Source organism: Pelophylax lessonae, assembly GCF_965119305.1.
Source record: "Pelophylax lessonae genome assembly, chromosome: 12".
NCBI lineage: Eukaryota > Metazoa > Chordata > Amphibia > Anura > Ranidae > Pelophylax > Pelophylax lessonae.
The window spans coordinates 214,549,879-214,570,764 of record NC_138779.1 but is presented as its reverse complement, the minus strand read 5'-3'; the positions used below and the strand labels follow the sequence as shown (position 1 = coordinate 214,570,764).

Sequence of the window (20,886 nt, the reverse complement as noted above, 5' to 3'; positions counted from 1 at the left end):
GGGGCAAATTGCCCCTGCTGCCCAGGCCCCTATGTCATTTACTGGCCCCTTCCTTCCTCCTCTTCCTCCTTCCTTCCTTCTTATTCTCCTTTCCCTTTTTTCCTATCTTCTTTCCTTCCTTATTTGTATCTTTCTATAATTATTGAATGCATCTTTTTAAAATTATATATTTTGTTATACATTATAAAAAATAAATCAAACAGATATTTTTCCTTCCTCCTTTCCTTCAATATTTCCTTCCTTCTATCCTTCGATCCCTCCTTCCTTCTATCCTTCGATCCTTCCTTCCTTCTATCCTTCGATCCTTCCTTCCTTCTATCCTTCGATCCTTCCTTCCTTCTATCCTTCGATTCTCCCTTCCATCATCCTTTCCTTCCTTCTGGCCTTCCTTCCTTTCTTCCTAAATAACATGCAGGGAGGACATGCGTCATGAATGCACTCCGTACTTCTATTGATTTTAAAAATTCTACAAAATATAATTTTTTCAGACCTTCGAAAAAATTAAACAACACTGACCTTGGATGATAAAAAGTTCCCTATGAGGATGGCTCTGAAACACTTTCCTCCCCACAGGCGTGCGGACAATATGCCTTTGCACACCCTAAACACCCCATGTGGGGCAGATTGCCCCTGCTGCCCGGGCCCCTATGTCATTTACTGGCCCCTACTTCCTCCTCTTCCTCCTTCCTTCCTTTCTTCCTTCTTATTCTCCTTTCCCTTTTTTCCTACCTTCTTTCCTTCCTTATTTGTATCTTTCTATAATTATTGAATGCATCTTTTTAAAATTATATATTTTGTTATACATTATAAAAAATAAATCAAACGGATATTTTTCCTTCCTCCTTTCCTTCAATATTTCCTTCCTTCTATCCTTCGATCCTTCCTTCCATCATCTTTTCCTTCCTTCTGGCATTCCTTCCTTTCTTCCTAAATAACATGCAGGGAGCACATGCATCATGAATGCACTCCCTACTTCTATTGATTTTAAAAATTCTACAAAATATAATTTTTTTAGAAATTCAAAAAATTAAACATCACTGACCGGATGATACAAACTTCCCTATGAGATTGGCTCTGAAATACTCTCCTCCCCACAGGCGTGCGGACAGCGTGTGCCCAATATGCCTGGGCACACCCTAAACACCCCATGTGGGACAGATTGCTCCTGCTGCCTAGGCCCCTATGTCCTTTACTGGCTCCTTGCTTTTGTGAATGAACACAGTGAGTGATCGGTACTGATCACTCACTGTGTTCATTTATAAATTAAAATGAGTAAACTGTGCTATACACACACACACACACACGGATGTGTGTTTAAGCTTTGGGGTGCATTGTTGTTGCTCAGTCGTTTAGTCATGTCCGACTCTTCGTGACCTCATGAACCATAGCACGCCAGGCTTGTCTGTCCTCCACTGCCTCCTGGAGCTTGCTTAACTTCATGTTCATTGTTTTGGTGAGGCTATCTATCCATCTTGTTTTCTGTTGTCCTCTTTTTCTTTCCATGTTTCCCAGTATCAGGGTCTTTTCCAATGAGTCTTCTCTTTGCATTAGGTGGCCAAAGCATTTGAGTTTCAGCTTCAAGATCTGTCCTTCCAGTGAATATTCAGGGTTGATTTCCTTCAGAAATTACTGGTTTGATATTCTTGCTGTCCAAGGGACTTTCAAGAGTCTTCTCCAACAGCACGGTTCAAAAGCCTCAATTTTTCAGCATTCAGCCTTCCTTATGGTCCAACTTTCACAGCCAGAGGTTACTACTGGGAATAGCTTTGATTATACGGTGCTATATTAGGTACTATGCATACCCTAATGCGCATGTGTCAAACACAAGGCCCGCGGGTCAAATCAGGCCCTCCAAGCCATTTCATGTGGCCCTCGCACCCCTTCTGCAGCTGCAGGAGAGTTTCAGCCCTCATTTGGTCCTCCCCTAGACCCTGCACTTTCTGCTTCCCAGCAATGCCCCAGCTTCTTCCCAGCAGCAGTGCAAGGTAAGGGGGGTGTATTATGATGTAAGGGAAGGTTGGGAACTCTTGACTTCTGATGGTCGGGGGGGGGGGTCTCTTGACATCTGATGTAAGAGGAGGTGGGCTGCTCTGGACATCTAGTCTTACAGATTCAACCGGCCCTTTGAAGGCAATCATAATGATGATGCGGCCCACAAAGAAATTTAGTTTGACACCCCTGCCCTAACGCAATAGGCTGTGCACACCTATGCCCCATCCCCCTACATGGTATACAAGTATCTCTCCTAATGATGTGGGTAGAACCAGTGCCAGGACAAAGTCATCCAGGGCCCAGGACAAAGATGCCAAACTGCTTCCCCCCCATTTATGATGTGCAAGCTTAGAGGGTCCTACGCTCAGCAGTCACTCACTTGTCAAAATCACTGCTGTTATCAGTACTCCTGTCAGCCTTGTAACAGAAGGAAGGCGCCCCCCAGCCCAACAGTAAACCACTGCACCCAGGGCAGCGTCCCTTTCCTCCCACCCCTTGTCCCGGCCCTTGATAGAATTGATACTGTGAAATGTTTAAATAAATGAATCCATCAAACCTGGAACACTTTCTTTTTCATTATCATCATACACTTTGCAAATTATCATCGGGACAACTGTGGAAAAAAAAGGAGTTGAAAAAATAAGAAATGAGAAACAAAAACACCCTGCAGACATAGCACAGCTCCTGGAGCTATGGTGGGACACACTCCTAAACCTTGTGGACAGCCTTCCCAGAAGAGTTGAAGCTGTTATAGCTGCAAAGGGTGGGCCAACTCAATATTGAACCCTACGGACTAAGACTGGGATGCCATTAATGTTCATGTGCGTGTAAAGGCAGGCGTCCCAATACTTTTGGTAATAGAGTGTATATTTATTTATGGGGGGGGGGCTTTAATTATATTATTTTTGTAAAAAAGTTATCTTAACCACTTTACCACCGGAGGATTTTGCTGTCTTACGTCCAGGCCACTTTTTGTGATTCGGCGCTGTGCGACTTTAACTGACAATTGCGTGGTCGTGCGATGCTGTACCCAAACAAAATTTTCGTCCTTTTTTTCCCACAAACAGAGCTTTCTTTTGGTGGTATTTGATCACCTGTGCAATTTTTACTTTTTGCGCTATAAACAAAAAAAGAGCGTTTATTTTGAAAAAATAATATTTTTAACATTTTTTTATATGAAATTCCCCCCCAAAAGAATGTAGAAATCTAAATTTTTTTAAATTTTTGGCCAATTTGTTTTCTGCTACCTATGTCTGGTAAAAAAAATCACAATAAGCGTATTTTGATTGGATTGCGCAAAAGTTATTGCGTTTACTAACTAAGGGAAAGATTTCTGTTATTTTTGGTGGGTTTTTTTTTAACGCGTAATGGCGGCGATCTGCGATTTTTTTTGCGGGACTGCGACATTGCGGTGGACAGATCGGACCCTTGACTGACATTTTTGACACTTTTGGGGGTACCAGTGACATTACTACAGTAATCAGTGCTGTATATATGCACTGTTACTGTAAAAATGACACTGGCAGGGAAGGGGTTAATTTTATTGGAGAGGGAGGGGTTAATGTATGCCTGGTGCTTACTAACGTGTGTGGGGGGAGGTGAGTCATGCTATGCTGAACCCTGCAATCTGTCACTGTCTGTCACTTAGGAGATCCGCCCGCTCTGTTTACACAAGTGGGCGGATCTCCACACTCGATTCCCCGACGATCAGGGAAGAGCGGCGGCGATCGCCGCCGCTCCTCCCCTGGCCCGACTCCCGCTGTGACTGAACACAGTGGGAGCGAGCCTCCGGCGGCGCGCATGCGCCGCCCACAAGGGGCGGAGTCCAGCGACGTAGGTCTACGTCGCTGGACGATAACGAGCCACATTGCTGCAGTAGCAGCAATGTGAGCGGAGTTAAAGTGGTTAAAAAATCAATAAAGCACCTTATAACAATTTTTTCTGGTTATTTGTTTAGTAAATACAGTACCTAATAGAAGCACGAGAAGAACCCTAAGAGTCGTCATGGTCACTGGTTTATTTCTATAAAAACATAACACATGACAGGTTATTAATTACATACAGATAAAAATAAATAAATAAATATATATATATATTTTTAACCACTTCAATATCGGGCACTTTTCCCCCTTCCCGCCCAGGCCAATTTGCAGCTTTTAGCGCTGTTGCATTTTGAATGACAATTGCGCGGTCATGCAACACTGTAGTACCTAAACCAAATTGATGTCATTTTCTTCCCACAAATAGAGCTTTCTTTTGGTGGTATTTGATCACCGCAAGGTTTTTTCTTTTTTTCTACACAAATAAAAAATGTCCAAAAAGTTTGAAAAAAAAAAAGTTTTTTTGTTTATGTTATACAATTTTGTAAATAGATACGTTTTTTCCTGCACTCATGAGCACTGATATGTGGCACTGATAGGTAGCACTGATAGGTGGCTCTGATGCGCACTGATAGGTGGCTCTGATGGGCACTGATAGGTGGCATTGATTGGCACTGATGGGCACTAATGGGCACTGATAGGTGGCACTGGTGGGCAAAAATGGGCACTGGTGGGCAGCACTGATAGATGGCAATGATGGGCACTGGTGGGCAGCACTGATAGATGGCATTGATGGGCACTGGTGGGCAGCACTGATAGATGTCATGGGGTGCAGCACTGATGGATAGATGTCAGTAAGGGGTCCGATCTGTCCGCCGCAATGTCGCAGTCCCGCTAAAAATTGCAGATTGCCGCTATTACTAGTAAAAAATAAATAAAAATGACATAAATCTTCTCCTAGTTTGTAGACCCAATAACTTTTGCGCAAACCAATCAAAATACGCTTATTGCAATTTTTTTTATCAAAAATATGTAGCAGAATACAAATTGGCCTAAAAGGATGTAAACATTTTGATTTTTAATTTAATTTTTTTTTTGGGAATGTTATATAGCAGAATGTGAAAATTTTTTGATTTTATTTTTTTTCAGAATTGTCGCTTTTATTTTGTTTATAGCGCAAAAAATAAAAATCGCAGAGGTGGTCAAATACCACCAAAAGAAAGCTCTATTTGTGGGAAATAAAGGACTTCAATTTTATTTAGGTACAGCGTTGCACGGCCGTGCAATTTTCCATTAAAGTAACGCAGTGCCGAATCTCAAAAAATGGCCTGGTCATTAAGGGGGAAAATCCTTCCAGTCCAGAGCTGGAAGGACACCCTCTGTCTACATCATTTTTATTATTAGGAAAATAAGGCGAGTGATCTTACCTCTCCGGACGGAGACAGAAGAGCTGACACAGCAGGTGACAGTCCCAGACAATGGAAATAAATATTCTGTACGGCTTTTATATATATTACACAATTACATCACACACGGGCCAGCTATACAAATTGCAACACGCATGAAAAACCCTCAATAACCAGTCACAGCCCCAATTTTTATAAATAAATGACCAATTAGAAACTGCACCCTGTTCCTTAAGGGAATACGTGGCGATTCATCTGAGCCGTAATATTTCCTGTAGCAACTGGAGCGAGACTGACACATCCTGGATCTTAGGGAACAGAGCTTAAAGTGACACCAAACGCTGGTTTAACTACTTGTATAAGCAGCCTGTAATACCCATTGGCAGGGCCAGGACAAGGGGTGGGCAGAAGGAAAGGCTGCCCTGGGCACTGTGAGGGGGGGGGGCCCTAAGAAGATTTGAGGGTAAAGGACTTGCGTTGGAAGGGGGAATTCGGGACATTCAGATGGTAAGGTCAGAATTTGGTGTAAACAACATGAAAGCATGGATCCATCCTGCCTTGTATCAACAGTTCAGGCTGGTGGTGGTGTAATGGTGTGGGGGAGGAAGGGGGGTAACGGTTCATGCTGGTGGTGGTGGTGTAATGGTGTGGGGGATAGTTTCTTGGCACACCTTTGGCCCCTTATTACCAATTGAGCATTGTTTAAGCCCCATGGCCTACCTGAGTATTGTTGCTGACCATGTCCATCCCTTTATGACTACAGTGTCCCCATCTTCTGATGGCTCCTTCCAGCAGGATAATGCACCATGTCACAAAGCTCCAATCATCTCACCACTGGTTTCTTCAACATAACAATGAGGTCACTGTCCTCAAATGGCCTCCACACTCATCCAATAGAGCACCTTTGGGATCTGGTGGAATGGGAGATTTGCATCATGGATGTGCAGCCGGCAAATCTGCAGCAACTGCGTGATGCTATCATGTCACTATGGACCAAAATCTTTGCGGAATGTTTCCAACACCTTGTGGAATCTATGCCATGAAGAATGAAGGCAAAAGGAGGTCAAACCAGTACTAGCAAGGTCTACCTAATAAAGTGGTCAATGAGTGTAAATAAACTCCCACACACAGTCTTTATACCAAATGCAGACTGTACCTGCACTCACATTGCCGGGGAAAGGTTGGTTTGCTGCCTGTAGAAGAAGGCAGAGAGATTAGGACTCAGGAAGATGCCTCCTCATTCCACTTCACTGCTTGTTCCCCTGCTCAAGCTCCCAGTGTGCAGATGTAAAATTCACAGCTCTGCTGGTCTATTTGTACAGGACTGAGGCCAGCAGAACCAGTACGCTGAGAGCTTGATCCACACGTTTTCCCAACTACGATGCTGCACCACCCCTAATGACTTCAGGCGGCATCCCAGGGTGCCACGGCACTCCAGTTGAGAAAGGCTGGCATACAACATAGCAGTCCATGTGATAGCGCATAGATCAATTATTGCAGCATGCTGGCAGGGGACAGACATTTCTATTTTGTGATTGTGGTTGCTTTCTGAAAAAAAATCATTGTGACTTTGCACATCTTTTGTTTTGATGAAGCTGGAATTTATCAGGTAGACATGTGCGATTTGTTTCACCATTACCCAGGCACTGATAGAAGTCATAAGACTGCGATATACTGCTGCTGAGAAAAGGTATTTAGCAGTTTGTATTTACTAAAATAATTACATTTCCATGTTCTGTGTGGGAGACCAGATATAGTGACTGCAGGCTTCTGGCGAGACCAGATATAGTGAATGCAGGGTCCTGGGGAGACCAGATATAGTGAATGCAGGGTCCTGGCGAGACCAGATATAGTGAATGCAGGGTCCTAGGGAGACCAGATATAGTGAATGCAGGGTCCTGGGGAGACCAGATATAGTGAATGCAGGGTCCTGGGGAGATTAGATATAGTGACTGCAGGCTCCTGGGGAGACCAGATATAGCGACTGCAGGCTCCTGGGGAGATCAGATATAGTGAATGCAAGCTCCTGTTGAGACCAGATATAGTGAATGCAGACTCCTGGGGAGACAAGATATAGTGAACGCAGACTCATGGGGAGACCAGATATAGTGAATGCAGAGTCCTGGGGAGACCAAATATAGTGAATGCAGACTCCTGGGGAGACCAGATATAGTGAATGCAGAGTCCTGGGGAGATCAGATATAGTGAATGCAGAGTCCTGGGGAGACCAACTATAGTGAATGCAGACTCCTGGGGAGACCAGATATAGTGAATGCAGGCTCCTGGGGAGACCAGATATAGTGACTGCTGGCCCCTGGGGAGACCAGATATAGTGACTGCTGGCCCCTGGGGAGACCAGATATAGTGACTGCTGGCCCCTGGGGAGACCAGATATAGTGACTGCAGGCTCCTGGGGGGATCAGATATAATGAATGCAAGCTCCTGGGGAGACAAGATATAGTGAATGCAGACTCCTGGGGAGACCAGATATAGTGAATGCAGAGTCCGGGGGAGACCAGATATAGTGAATGCAGAGTCCTGGGGAGATCAGATATAGTGAATGCAGAGTCCTGGGGAGACGAGATATAGTGAATGAAGAGTCCTGGGGAGACCGGATATAGTGACTGCAGAGTCCTGGGGAGATCAGATATAGTGAATGCAGAGTCCTGGGGAGACCAGATATAGTGACTGCAGAGTCCTGGGGAGACCAGATATAGTGACTGCAGAGTCCTGGGGAGATCAGATATAGTGAATGCAGAGTCCTGGGGAGACCAGATATAGTGACTGCAGAGTCCTGGGGAGACCAGATATAGTGACTGCAGAGTCCTGGGGAGATCAGATATAGTGACTGCAGAGTCCTGGGGAGATCAGATATAGTGAATGCAGAGTCCTGGGGAGACCAGATATAGTGACTGCAGAGTCCTGGGGAGACCAGATATAGTGAATGTAGAGTCCTGGGGAGATCAGATATAGTGACTGCAGAGTCCTGGGGAGTTTAGATATAGTGAACGCAGAGTCCTGGGGAGATCAGATATAGTGAACGCAGAGTCCTGGGGAGGTCAGATATAATGAATGCAGAGTCCTGCGGAGACCAGATATAGTGAAAGCAAGCTCCTGGGTTTAGTAACACTTTAACAAAACTATTTTTAGTTTTTCTTCGCCCAAATATTTTTCTTTGCTTCCTTTGGGATCATTTCATAATGTTGATTGTAAAATATTTTTTTACATTGCAAGTATGTGAAACTCCACAAAATTTTGATTGCAATTTAAAATGAAGGTTCATCAAATACAGCGTGAGTTGTAAGAAAAGTTTTTGGCCAATCATTTTCCAGGTGTCTTTAAATAGCATACCACCAGTAAAGGAATCCAACTTTATTAAAACTAAACAATGTATCATCTTTAACATAACAATTTTGTTTTCTTTGCTTAAATATTTTTATTTGCTTCATATGAGATAATTTCATAATATATTTTTTACAATGCAATAATGTAAATCTTAACAACATTTTGATTGCAAAAATAAAAGAGAAAGCTCGGGAAATAACAGTTGTGTGAGTTGTGGGAAAAGTCTTCGGTGTTATCATTTTCTGAGTGTCCTTTTACGAAGAAGAAGTCTTCCACTTTAGCCTTTCTTCAAAGTCTTCCCAGAAGGGACGACCATTCCAAAAAAAAAGGAAAAAACATACAATACATGAAAATGAAATCCTTGTACATTACCCGGTCTTAAAGAGTTAAAGGGGTTGTAAAGACAGGAGGTTTTTTAACCTAATCCATTCTATGCATTAGGATAAAAAGCCTTCTGTGTGCAGAAGTCTCCCCCCCCCCCACGCCACAGCCCCTCTAATACTTACCTGAGCCCCCTCTCGATCCAGAGATGTCCATGAGTGTCTCAACCATCTGGGACTCTCCCTCCTGATTGGCTGAGACACAGAAGTGGAGCCATTGGCTCCCGCTGCTGTCAATCAAAGCCGGTTAGCCAATGAGGAGAGAGTGGGGGTGGGGCCAAACTGGGGCTCCATGTCTGAATGGATACACTAAGCTGTGACTCGGCTCAGGTGCCCCCATATCAAGCTGCTTGCTGTGGGGACACTCAACCGTAGGGGGGGGGGGAGCAGGAGCGCTAAAGAGGGACCAAAGAAGCGCAGGATCTGGGCTTCCCTGTGCAAAATCAACTGCACAGATGAGGTAAGTATATTGTGTTTGTTATTTTTATAGAAAAAAAATGAGACTTTACAATCACTTTAAACCAATCCCAAATCTCTCAAAATGTAACATGTAAATGTAATTTCAAACATTATTTTCTGTCTTTTTAAATCTGAAGGTTTAATTAAAATAATCCTTGCTGGTCCCATCATGAAGGTCCTTGTTTGGTCACTTCTTGTGTGTGACAACTGTCTCCCAATTATGCACCTGCATGGTCACCTTGGGGTTGATTTACTAAAACTGGAGCGCGCACAATCTGGTGCAGCTGTTTATGGTAGCCAATCAGCTTCTAACTTCAGCTTGTTCAGTTAGGGCTCTTTCACACAGGATGTCCGTCGGACGGACTCCGTTTTTCTCAGCGGGGTATCGATCCGCCAATCCCCCGCTGAGCAGGAGAATGAAAGCTGTTCTCCGCACTGTGTGCGGAGACACAGCTGTTAGAGTCCCATACATCTCTATGGGGAAATCGGATGGGAACGGACCGTTGGTCCGTTCTCATCCGATCCCATCCGATCCGCTGGACGGATGGAAAATAGTGTTTCCATCCGTCCAGATTTGACGGATCGGATCGGGTGTCAGCGGACATGTCTCCGCTGACATCCGATGCCCCATAGAGATGCATGGGGGGACCGTTCAGATCCGCCAAAAAAACGGACAGGCGGACCGTTCAAAAGGGGCCTTAAGCTTTGACAATAAAACCTGGAAGCTGATTGGTTTCTATGCAGAGCTGCACCAGATTTTGCACTCTAGTTTTAGTAAATTGACCACCAAGGGGACTTGCACACTGGTATGGTTCAATGTCATCACTGTAAGGAAGCCGGTCCAGAGCAATGATGTGCAGCCGACCCTGGAGAATGTACATTTAGATAGGAAGTGGCTAAAAGAGGCTGCAGGAGATCAGCAGCACTGAGATGGGAAAAGGATTATAAAAATTTAAAACAGTATTTAACCACTTGCCGACCGGCCGCCATATATGTACTGCGGAAGGCTGGCTCGGCTGCGCGAATCGCCGTACCTGTACATACCACATACATTTAAATACCAAGAATATGAAGTGTTGGGGTTAAAAACATTATTGATCACATCATTTGTTATTGATCGTTAACTTGTAATTATTACGGCACACCAATGATGTTATTTTACACTGTTAGCAGTCTGTTTGAGTTATTTGCGAGTAAATAGCGTACCTGTCTGCCGACCTTAGGGCAGAGTTTTGGTTTCATGCACCTTCCCTTGTACACGGCGAGCTTCCTATCCCGACAAACACAGCCCTGGGAACATTTGTTGGCGCAGTCACTCTCAGGGAAACAGAATTGGTAACATTTTGCACAGTCAGCCCATTTTGTGCCTTTGGGACAAGATTTAACTGTAAAGAGAAATACAAATGCTAAGGGGATACCTTTTCCTTCCCCTTCCATTTCCCAACCATTTACTTTCCTTCTATTTTCCTTTTCATTTCCTTTTCTTTTTCCTTGTTCTTTCCTTTTCCTTTTCATTTTCTTTTAATTTTCCTTTCTTTTTCATTTTCCTTTCTGTTTCATCTTCTTTCCTTTTCCTTTTCATTTCCCTTTCCTTTTCTTTCCTATTCCTCTACTTTTTTTCCTGCTCCTTTTCTTTTCCTTTTTTTTTTTCCTTAACTTTTGTTTTCCTTTTCATTTCCTGTTCCCTTTCTTTTCTTTTCCTTTCCTTTTCTATTCTCTTTCATCACATTTCCTTCACTCTCTTTTTCTTTGTATTTTCCTTGTCCTTTTATTTTCATTTTCATTTCCATTTCATTTTCTTTGCTTTGTGATTTCATTTTCTTTCCCTTCCTTTTCTTTTTCTTAGCTTTACATTTTCTTTTCTTTTCATTTCTCTTTCATCACCTTTCCTTTTCCTTTTCTTTCATATCCCTTTTATTTTATTTTCCTTTCGGTTTCCTTTTCATTTCCTTTTCTATTCCATTCATTTAAATGTTCCTTGTCCTTTTCATTTAAATTTTTTGTCCTTTCTTTTTCCTTTTCTTTCCTTTTCCTTTCACTTCCTTTCCTTGTCCCTTGCCCTATCCTTTTTATTTCCTTTTTTCCCTTTTCATTTATTTTCCTTTTAATTTTCCTTCCCCCCCCCCCTTCTTTTCATTTCCTTTTCTATTTCATCTTCTTTCCTTTTCCTTTATTTTTCATTTCCTGCTCCTTTTTCCCCCCCTTCATTTTACCTAACTTTTCTTCTTCCTTCCCTTTTAATTTACTGTTCCTTTTATTTTATTTTTTCCATTTTTTTCTTTTACTTTTCTATTCCTTTTTAGTTCCTTTTTATGTTATTTTCCTTCTCTTTTATTCTTCCTTCCTTTTTCATTTCAGTTCCTTTTCCAATCCCTTTCCTTTTAATTTTCAATTTCCTTTAATTTCTTTTCCTTTTCTATTAATTTTCTTTTCTTTCATTTTCTTTTCACTTTCTTTCCTTTTCATTTCCCTTTCCTTTTTTCCCTTTCTTTTTATTTCCTTTTCTATTTTATCTCTTTTCCTTTCTTTTTCATTTCCCTTTTCTTTTATACCCCTTTTCATTTTCCTTTCATTTTGTTTCCTGCTCCTTTTCTTTCCTGTTCTTTAACTTTTAATTTCATTTTCTTTTCATTTGCTTTTCCATATATGTTTCTTTTCCTTTCTATCTCATTTTCTTTCCCTTTTATCTTTCATTTCCCTTCGTTTCCCTTTCCAATCCCTTTTCAATTCCTTTTCCTATCCCTTTTCTTTTCATTTATATCCATTTCCTTTACTTTTCTATTTATTTCTTTTTTCTTTGTTCCCCTTTCCTTTTCCTTTTAATTCTTTTCTTTTTCCTTTTAATTGTTTTTTTTTTCCCTTTCCTTTCCTTTTCCCCTTATCTTTTTATTTCTTATTCCCTTTCCTTCCCTTTGTTCTTTCCATTTCCATACGTTTTCAAATGAGCTTTCTCTATCTCTTTATTTTTATTTTCCTTCCTTCCTTCCTTCCTTCCTTCCTTCCTTCCTTCCTTCCTTCCTTCCTTCCTTCCTTCCTTCCTTCCTTCCTTCCTTCCTTCCTTCCTTCCTTTCTTTCTTCCTTCCTTATTTTACTGATAGACTAAAGACTGTTTAAGTACACACATATTTATCTTATTTATCTTACTTATCATCACTGATTCAAAAGCCTTTTTTTCTTTAGTAAATTGATCACCATCTCTTTATTTACAGTCAGAATCTCTCTAAAGTAATTTTTTTTTTCTCATTTTACCATAATTTGCCTAAAGAAGGCAAGCATTGAGCTTTAAAACCTCAAAATAATAATAATGAAACACCGCACTCAGCGGCTGTAACAATAGGAAATATCCTTCCCCTCTATATTGATAAAGGCTCAATCACCAAAACCTAATTGTGAAATAACAGTGTCGAAAAAAAATGGAGGAGAATGAATTGTATTTACAAGAAGTTTCATGGGACTTTACTATTGCATCACTGATGGAGTGCACCGTGCTTATAGTTTTGGAGTATTTAAACTGTACTTATAGTTTTGGAGTATAAGTTCTATAGCACTGGGGAGCTGCTGAGATTGGATTACCCATAGCAAAAGTCTGTAAAACGTATCACTCTAGCTATGGCTCAGACAACGAACAGTCCAGGGGATTTGTTTTTTGTGTTTTATTTTAGAACTTGGATGGGAGAAGGGATGAGTGGGATACTCCAACTTGAACTATGCACAATCTCTGAGGACAAATGACTGTCGTGTGTGCGGCAAGGCCACTGCTTCATCTTGCCACTGAAGTGAAGTAGAAGATATGTTCCTGAATTAATTCCTCTTCAGGGTCCTAACTTGGCACCCCCTTTCTTACTTCCCGTACATGCTAGCCCCTTGTCCACTGACTCTCCACTGGAGTGATCCCCTTACTAAGCAGACCCCTGGCAAGCTTCCCGTTAATCATAGAAACTGTTTTTCCCTGGGTTGCTCTGCCTTCAGCTCCACTCCTCAGTATCCTGGACCTCCTGGCTCAGCATCACACACTTGGTCCACTAGGCCGACAGCCTGTGACCACCTTCCTTGCTGACAGAAGGAGAGAGGGACGTCACCCTCCTCTTGGGACCTGTCTTCCCACCCAAAGACACCCTGTCACATGTGCTGGAGTGGTCCCCTTACTAAGCAGACCCCTGGCAAACTTCCCGGTAATCATAGACACTGTTTTTCCCTGGGTTGCTCTGCCTTCAGCTCCCCTCATCAGTATCCTGGACCTCCTGGCTCAGCATCACACACTTGGTCCACTAGGCTGACTGCCTGTGACCATCTTCCTTGCTGACAGGAGGAGAGAGGGACGTCACCCTCCTCCTGGAACCTGTCTTCCCACCCAAAGACTCCCTGTCAGATGTGCCGGAGTGGTCCCCTTACTAAGCAGACCCCTGGCAAGCTTCCCGGTAATCATAGACACTGTTTTTCCCTGGGTTGCTCTGCCTTCAGCTCCCCTCGTCAGTATCCTGGACCTCCTGGCTCAGCATCACACACTTGGTCCACTAGGCCGACTGCCTGTTGTGACCACCTTCCTTGCTGACAGGAGGAGAGAGGGACATCACCCTCCTCCTGGGACATGTCTTCCCACCCAAAGACGCCCGGTCACATGTGCCCGTGACTTTTATACCATATCCCAGGATGCACCACTGTTGTGCCAACCCACTGGGATAGTCATAAAAGCCTGTGTGTTGCTGTCTGGGTTTCCTCCACTGTCCAACAGACTCCCCTATTGGATACAGTGGGGACACTCCCTCAGACCAGATAAATCACACATGGACACATGCAACAGGCAAAACTAACAATCAGGCTCCCCTGATAAGCAGATGGAGCAAACAATGCTTTTACCTAGCACCTACCTAGGAGGGTGCTACAGTACTTATTTGTGTGTATCACTTTATTTGTGCTATTTGTATGTTAATTATCACGGCACTACCACATATCTTGATGCTTATAGTATCAGGTGTGTTAGTTGAGATTTAAAATCTGTCCATTCCCCAAATAAAGTAAAATAAAGTGATAGCTTCTCTTTAGCTCCCTTGAAGCCCTTGTGCCAGAGCTTACACTGGATGAAGAACGCTCCCCTTATATGCCAGCACATAATTAGTCAATAAGGCACTGAGCACTGTGGAAGGGTTGGGGAGAAAGCCATTAGCACTTCCCTATACAAAAGTTCTGGGTTTTTCTACAACTCCTTACATGTCCTGCTCTACAGCTGACCTGTTACTTTGTCCTGAATAGATTCATCTTTAAAGGGTAACTCCACTTTCGTGGGGAAAAAAAAAATATAGCGTATACAATTGCAACACAAATCATATTGTAATTTAATGTTATTAAAAAATGACCTTTCCTTTTCAATCTGCAGCTGTTGTAATTTTCTGAAAATGCAATACAATATGGCCGCCTGGAGCTGTTCTGTACACAGAATGTATACTGACCACACCCCCAGAAACATCATTTCCTGCTTGCGTGATTGGCTCACCAATATTCCCAGAAATCTGCACTAAGATACAAGTCAGATTTCTGGCATCCCCTGCAACAAAAATGTCATTTTTGGTGAGATACTCCCAATAGGAACACGTCTAAAGGGACGCAGGCCCAGCAGATTTCCTCATTAGAGCCCTGCAGCTGCCACAGCTGATATATAATTATGAAACCACTCCCATTTGACCCACTCAGCACAGAGGAACAAACAATGATTTCTTCAGAATAACAAAATGTAGGAATCTGCAGCAAAGGTTGTTAAAATCCTTGTAATGTACAGAGATCACCCCGAGGGGAATGTTTTTTTCTCAACAAAAGTGGAGTTACGCTTTAAGGGGTTTTCCCCTTTTTCTCAATCCAGCGCTAAAAGTACAGATAACACATTTTTTTTTTGTTTAAGTACATCTTACCTAAAGCGTACTCTTGCTGACATGCGTATTTACTCCGACATTTTCTATAGTACATGCGCTTGTCTTTCTTCTCACAAACACAGCCTATCCTGCAGCCCTGGACGCATTCATGCCCTTGGACTTTGCAGTAGTCATCGCAGCCTGAGCAGGAACTCCACACCATGCCCTCTGGACATTTGTCACCTTAAAATTATTATAGGAGAAAAAAAATGATCAACGTTTAATAATTCCTTCTGTGTGCAAAGGCTCTTTGGAGATGTAACTCTGGGGTGTGTCCAGGGCTTTTTTTTTTTCAGCTGGAACTTGGTGGAACTAAGTTCCACCACCTCTGGCTCAGGCCCTTTGCTTCCTGCTCACCACTACCACTTGTAAATACAGAAGTCTGGCTTCTGTATTTACAAGGGACAGCTTGTTTCCCAACAACTCCCCCAATTCTGATCCCCTGAACAGCTCCTACTGAGTGCAGGATGGGGACAAAGAAGATGCAGGTGCCTGGGGGTGCAGTCAGTGCTGTATTTTGGGCTAGGGCGGCACTTTGCGGGGGGGAAGGGGGCGGCAAAAAAGCCACCCACCCACATGAAAAAAAAACCCTGATCTGTCCTGGGTCCCGGCTCCCGTGGCCGCCACGGCTTGTGGCACTTATCAGCATTTGGCAGTGAGTAAGGTAAGGGGGCGTACCTTGCCAGGGAGGGAGGGAGGGATAGAGCGGCTGGTGACTGGCCAGACCGGCTTCATTCCATTCAATGGGTGGGGGCAGAGCCTAATGCTCCACCTACCCTCCTTTGCACAGCATCCTTACACTAACTTCTCCCCAGGGGCGGGGTCTGTCTATGTCGAGGAGGAGGAGAGAGAGAGGAGGATAAGGGAACCCCCAGGCCAAGACAGCAGGTAGGAATAACGATTTTAGGTTACCGTCCGTTACTATTACTCCAATAACCACATTTAAACTTTGCAGTAGATACATTTTACATTTTAACGAATATGGACTGTTTAAAGCGGAGTTCAAAGGTGGAACTTCCGCTTTAGGGAGTCCTGACCCCCCGACATGCCACATTTGGCATGTCATTTTTTGGGGGGGGAGCGGGTACCTAGTTTTGACAGGCACCCGCTCCCACTTCCGCTCGGAGCGCCGCGGCGCCCTGAGCGGAAGTTCTCCTCTCCCCCTCCCTCCCTGCAATCTTCTGGGACACGTCAGAGGTCCCAGAAGATTGCCGGCCAATCACGGCGCGCAGCGCGACTCGCGCATGCGCAGTGGGTACCCGGCTGTGAAGCCGCAAACTGTAACAGCCGGGTGCCCACAGCAGTGATGCCGGCGCCGAGGGAGAGGATCGAGGCTTCCAGCGGCCGCATCGCTGGACCGTTGGACAGGTGAGTAAATGGCTGGAACTCCACTTTAATGCCCTTGCATTGATTTCAGCATGCATGGAGCACTTTGGAGTACATGAACTTTCACTGAATCTAAACTGTTTAACCACTTTAGCCCGGAAGATTTTACCCCCTTCCTGACCAGGCCCTATTTTGCGATTCGTCACTGCGTTATTTTAACAGACAATTGCGCGGTCGTGCGACGTTGAACCCAAATTAAATGTATGTCCTTTTTTTCCCCACAAATAGAGCTTTCTTTTGGTGGTATTTGATCACCTGTGCGATTTTTAATTTTTGCGCTATAAACAAAAAAAGAGCGACAATTGTTTAAAAAATATATATATATTTTTCACTTTCTGCTACATAACATTCCCTTAAAAAAAAATAAAAAAAAATAAAAATGTTTTAACATTTTAAGTCAATTTGTTTTCTACTACATATTTTTGGTAAAAAAAATCGCAATAAGCGTATTTTGATTGGTTTGCGCAAAAGTTATCGCGTTTTCTAACTAAGGGATAGATTTATGTCATTTTTATTGTTTTTTTTTTACTAGTAATGGCAGCGATCTGCGATTTTTTGTGGGACTGCGACATTGCGACGGACAGATCGGACCCCTAATTGACATTTTTGACACTTTTGGGGGGACCAGTGACATTACTACAGTAATCGGTGCTATAAATATGCACTGTTACTGTAATAATAACACTTGCAGGGAAGGGGTTAACACTGTTAGTGATCAAGGGGTTAAATGTATGCCTCATGCTTACTGACGTGGGGGGGGGGGGGGTTCTGTGAGAGACACAGAGATCACAGGTTCAGCTACGCTGAATCCTGTGATCTCTCCCTATCTGTCACTGAGAAGATCAGCCTGCTTTATTTCCATAAGCAGGCGGGTCTTCTCACACTTTCCCCGACAATCGGGGATGGGAGGCAGCGATAGCCACCTCTCCTCCTCCGGCCCGACTTCCGCTGTGTCTAAACACAGCGGGAGCGAGCCTCCAGTGGCACGCGCACCGCCGAGACCACTAGGAGTCCAGTGACGTAGGTCTACGTCGCTGGACCCAGGGGAGCCGCACTGCCGCAGTAATATCACTGTGAGCAGTCGGCTAGTGGCTAATAAGTTTGCTTTGGTATCAGCATTTGCAAAGTGCTCCATGCTTTAACCACTTCTAGCCAGAAGATTTGCCCCCTTGATGACCAGGCCATTTTTTGCGATTCGGCACTGCGTTACTTTAATGGACAATTGCACGGTCATGCGTTGAGTTTCTGCACCTATTTTCTGAGAAAAAAAGCCCTGGGTGTGTCTATGTCAGTAGGGAATGACCTCCCAGTAGCTGCCCCTGGCAACGTTGCGCAATCTTGTTGAAGTCACAGGAAGTAATATAAGCTGTGCCTTGCTTTAGGAACAAGGTAGGAGAAGAAAAATAATGCTGGGACATGATCTAGAGTTGAATAGGAAGATTGTGGGGGTAAGTCTAGGTAATACCTGGACATACACTTTAATAGATGGGTCCCTCACCTTCTTTGGGAATGAAGGGGCACTGATAAGCAGGAATGCATATTTCATTATGCCTCAGATATCCGTCCTCTTTACAAGCGCAGCCCTCTTCACAGTCTTTTTTCTCGCAAACAGTTCCTTCCACTGGACATTTGGACCAGCATCCTGCACAAATTGACATTTCCATGCCAGGTGGACACTCTGTGTTCAAAAACAGCACAGTTATTATACACTTGATACCTTCCATATATACATACCAGTTGCCTGCACGTCCTTGGCTATGCTCTAGCCACTAGCAGTAATCATTGTGATCTGTCTAAAGACATACTGGTAGGTTAATTGGATTCGGTCTCAATTGACCCTATTATGTGTATGCATGAATGTGAGTTAGGGACCTTAGATTGACCTTAGATTGTAAGCTCCTAGAGGGTAGGGTAGAATGTACAATGTATAAGTAAAGCACTGCGTATATTGACAGTGCTATATAGGTACCTGAAATAAATAAATAAAATAAAATCTGCCAGCTGGGTAGGCTTCCCGCCCGATCCCTCCCCCCCCCTCCAAGCCAAGTGGCAGAATGCGGGAGGCATTCAGACTGTGTTGATGCGGGAATCAAGTGATTTTCTTTTCTTCCACCACCATGGAAGTAAAGACTTGATTCCCCCATTAAGAAAATGTTAATCATTTATGGGCTGCTTTACATCCTATGACTTGTTACAATGTACATTCTGAGAGAGCACTGGAGATTAGACTGAGGAAATGCTTCCTGCTTCCTTCCAATATCTGCTTCCTGGCCTGAGAGGCTGGTTCATAGATGATACAATGCTGGTGCCTGGGCAGTTCTTGGCTGTGCTTGGTTTACAAATGTCTGCCACAGTTGTGTCAGACACTGTAGCCTCCCAACTTGCTGAAAAGTTACAATATTGCAGTGTCTGAGCCAATGAGGAGAGAGAGAGCCAAGGGATCATCTGCTCTCATGCTCATTGCTGGATCAAGATTCTGGCTCAGGTAAGTATTTAGGAGGGCTGGGGAAGGGGGGTGGGGTTTAAAGCGGAGTTCCGTCTCTCCCTCCAAAAATGAAAAGTCAGCAGCTACACATACAGCTGCTGATTTTTAATATTAGGACACTTACCTGTCCTGGAGTCCAGCGATGACAGCACTGCAGCCGATGTTTCCATCGGCTGTCGGGTGCTGCTGCTGCCATTGCCAGTAAGGGAACCCGGCAGTGAAGCCTTGCGGCTTTACGGGCAGGTCATTACTGCGCATGCGCGAAGCGTGCTGCGCATTCCTACTGGCTCGGCGGCGGAGGAGGGAGGAGGGGGCCGAGCTTCTGAGGGATGGTGCCGCGGCACCGTATCCCAGAAGTGGGGAAGGGTACCTGTCAAAAACAGGTACCCGTTCCCCCCTCCCCCCTGAAAGGTGCCAAATGTGGCACCGGAGGGAGGGAGGGAACAAAAGAGCGGAAGTTCCACTTTTGGGTGGAACTCAGCTTTAAGGTTTTTTACCTTAATGAAGAGAATTCATTAAGGTAAAAACAAAAAAAAAATCCTGCCTTTGGAAGCACTTTACCATAGAGCTTGCTGACAATGTTCAAATTTATTTAGGACCAGGTCAAAGGAAGACTGACTACCACCCCATTGAACACCAATACTTGAGGTCCCACTGCATAGATGTCATTTTTTTGGATCTTTGTTAAATGGGGAAAACCAATTTCTCTGTGTGCAAAGCAATGGCAACTCCTTCCACCCCACCAAAAGCCAAAAGCAAGCCCAGGATCAGTGTTCTGGGCAGCACATTATCCATATTAGACAATACCTTTACAGCTGCTTTCATTGTTTTCTGAAGAAGAAGAATAACTTTGGCCTTGGCAGCTCACCAGAGCTGTAATTTAAAAATCAAAACAGTAATTAAATGTTATTACAAAGGGCACCAGAGTGTATCTTTATTTAACTAGTATTGTGGATCTTTATTTGGAAAAGAAACATTTTATGAACAATGTTATCAAACACAAGTTTGCTTTATTGCCATGTACAGTGAGGGAAAAAAAGTATTTGATCCCCTGCTGATTTTGTACGTTTGGCCACTGACAAAGGAATGGTCAGTCTATAATTTTAATGGTCAGTTTATTTTACCAGTGAGAGACAGAATAACAACAAAAATATCCAGAAAAACGCATTTAACCATTTGCCGACCGCTCACTCGAGCTCTACTGCGGCAAAGTGGTTAGTTATCGTCCAGCGACGTAGACCTACGTCGCTGGACTCCTCCCCTTGTGGGCGGTGCTCGAGCGCCGCCGGAGGCTCACTCCCGCTATATTCATTCACAGCGGGAGTCGGGCCAGGGGAGGAGCGGCGGAGATCGCCACTGCTCTTCCCCGATCATCGGGGAATCGAGTGTGGAGATCTGCCTGCTTGTGTAAACAGAGCGGGCGGATCTCCTAAGTGACAGACAGTGACAGATTGCAGGGTTCAGCATAGCTGAACCTGCGATCTGTCCCTGTGTCACTCAGTCATCTCCCCCCACACACGTTAGTAAGCACCAGGCATACATTAACCCCTCCCTCTCCAATAAAATTAACCCCTTCCCTGCCAGTGTCATTTTTACAGTAACAGTGCATATTTATAGCACTGATTACTGTAGTAATGTCACTGGTACCCCCAAAAGTGTCAAAAATGTCAGTCAAGGGTCCGATCTGTCCGCCGTAATGTCGTAGTCCCG

The 20,886-nt window shown here is 44.0% G+C and overlaps 1 protein-coding gene across 1 annotated transcript in view; it reads right to left on the bottom strand.

Annotated features, from left to right (window-relative positions):
- Positions 1-10,472: 10,472 nt before the first annotated feature.
- Positions 10,473-20,886, bottom strand: part of LOC309568042 (zonadhesin-like) — an 11,462-nt gene continuing 1,048 nt past the window's right edge. Inside the window, exons 2-5 of the mRNA XM_082273621.1 lie at positions 19,984-20,049; positions 18,190-18,369; positions 15,306-15,488; positions 10,473-10,787 (exon numbers count right to left, since the gene is read on the bottom strand). Coding sequence (XP_082129747.1) covers positions 10,561-10,787; positions 15,306-15,488; positions 18,190-18,369; positions 19,984-20,049 — 656 coding nt within the window. The 3' untranslated portion in view covers positions 10,473-10,560. The remainder of the gene's footprint in view (positions 10,788-15,305; positions 15,489-18,189; positions 18,370-19,983; positions 20,050-20,886) is intronic.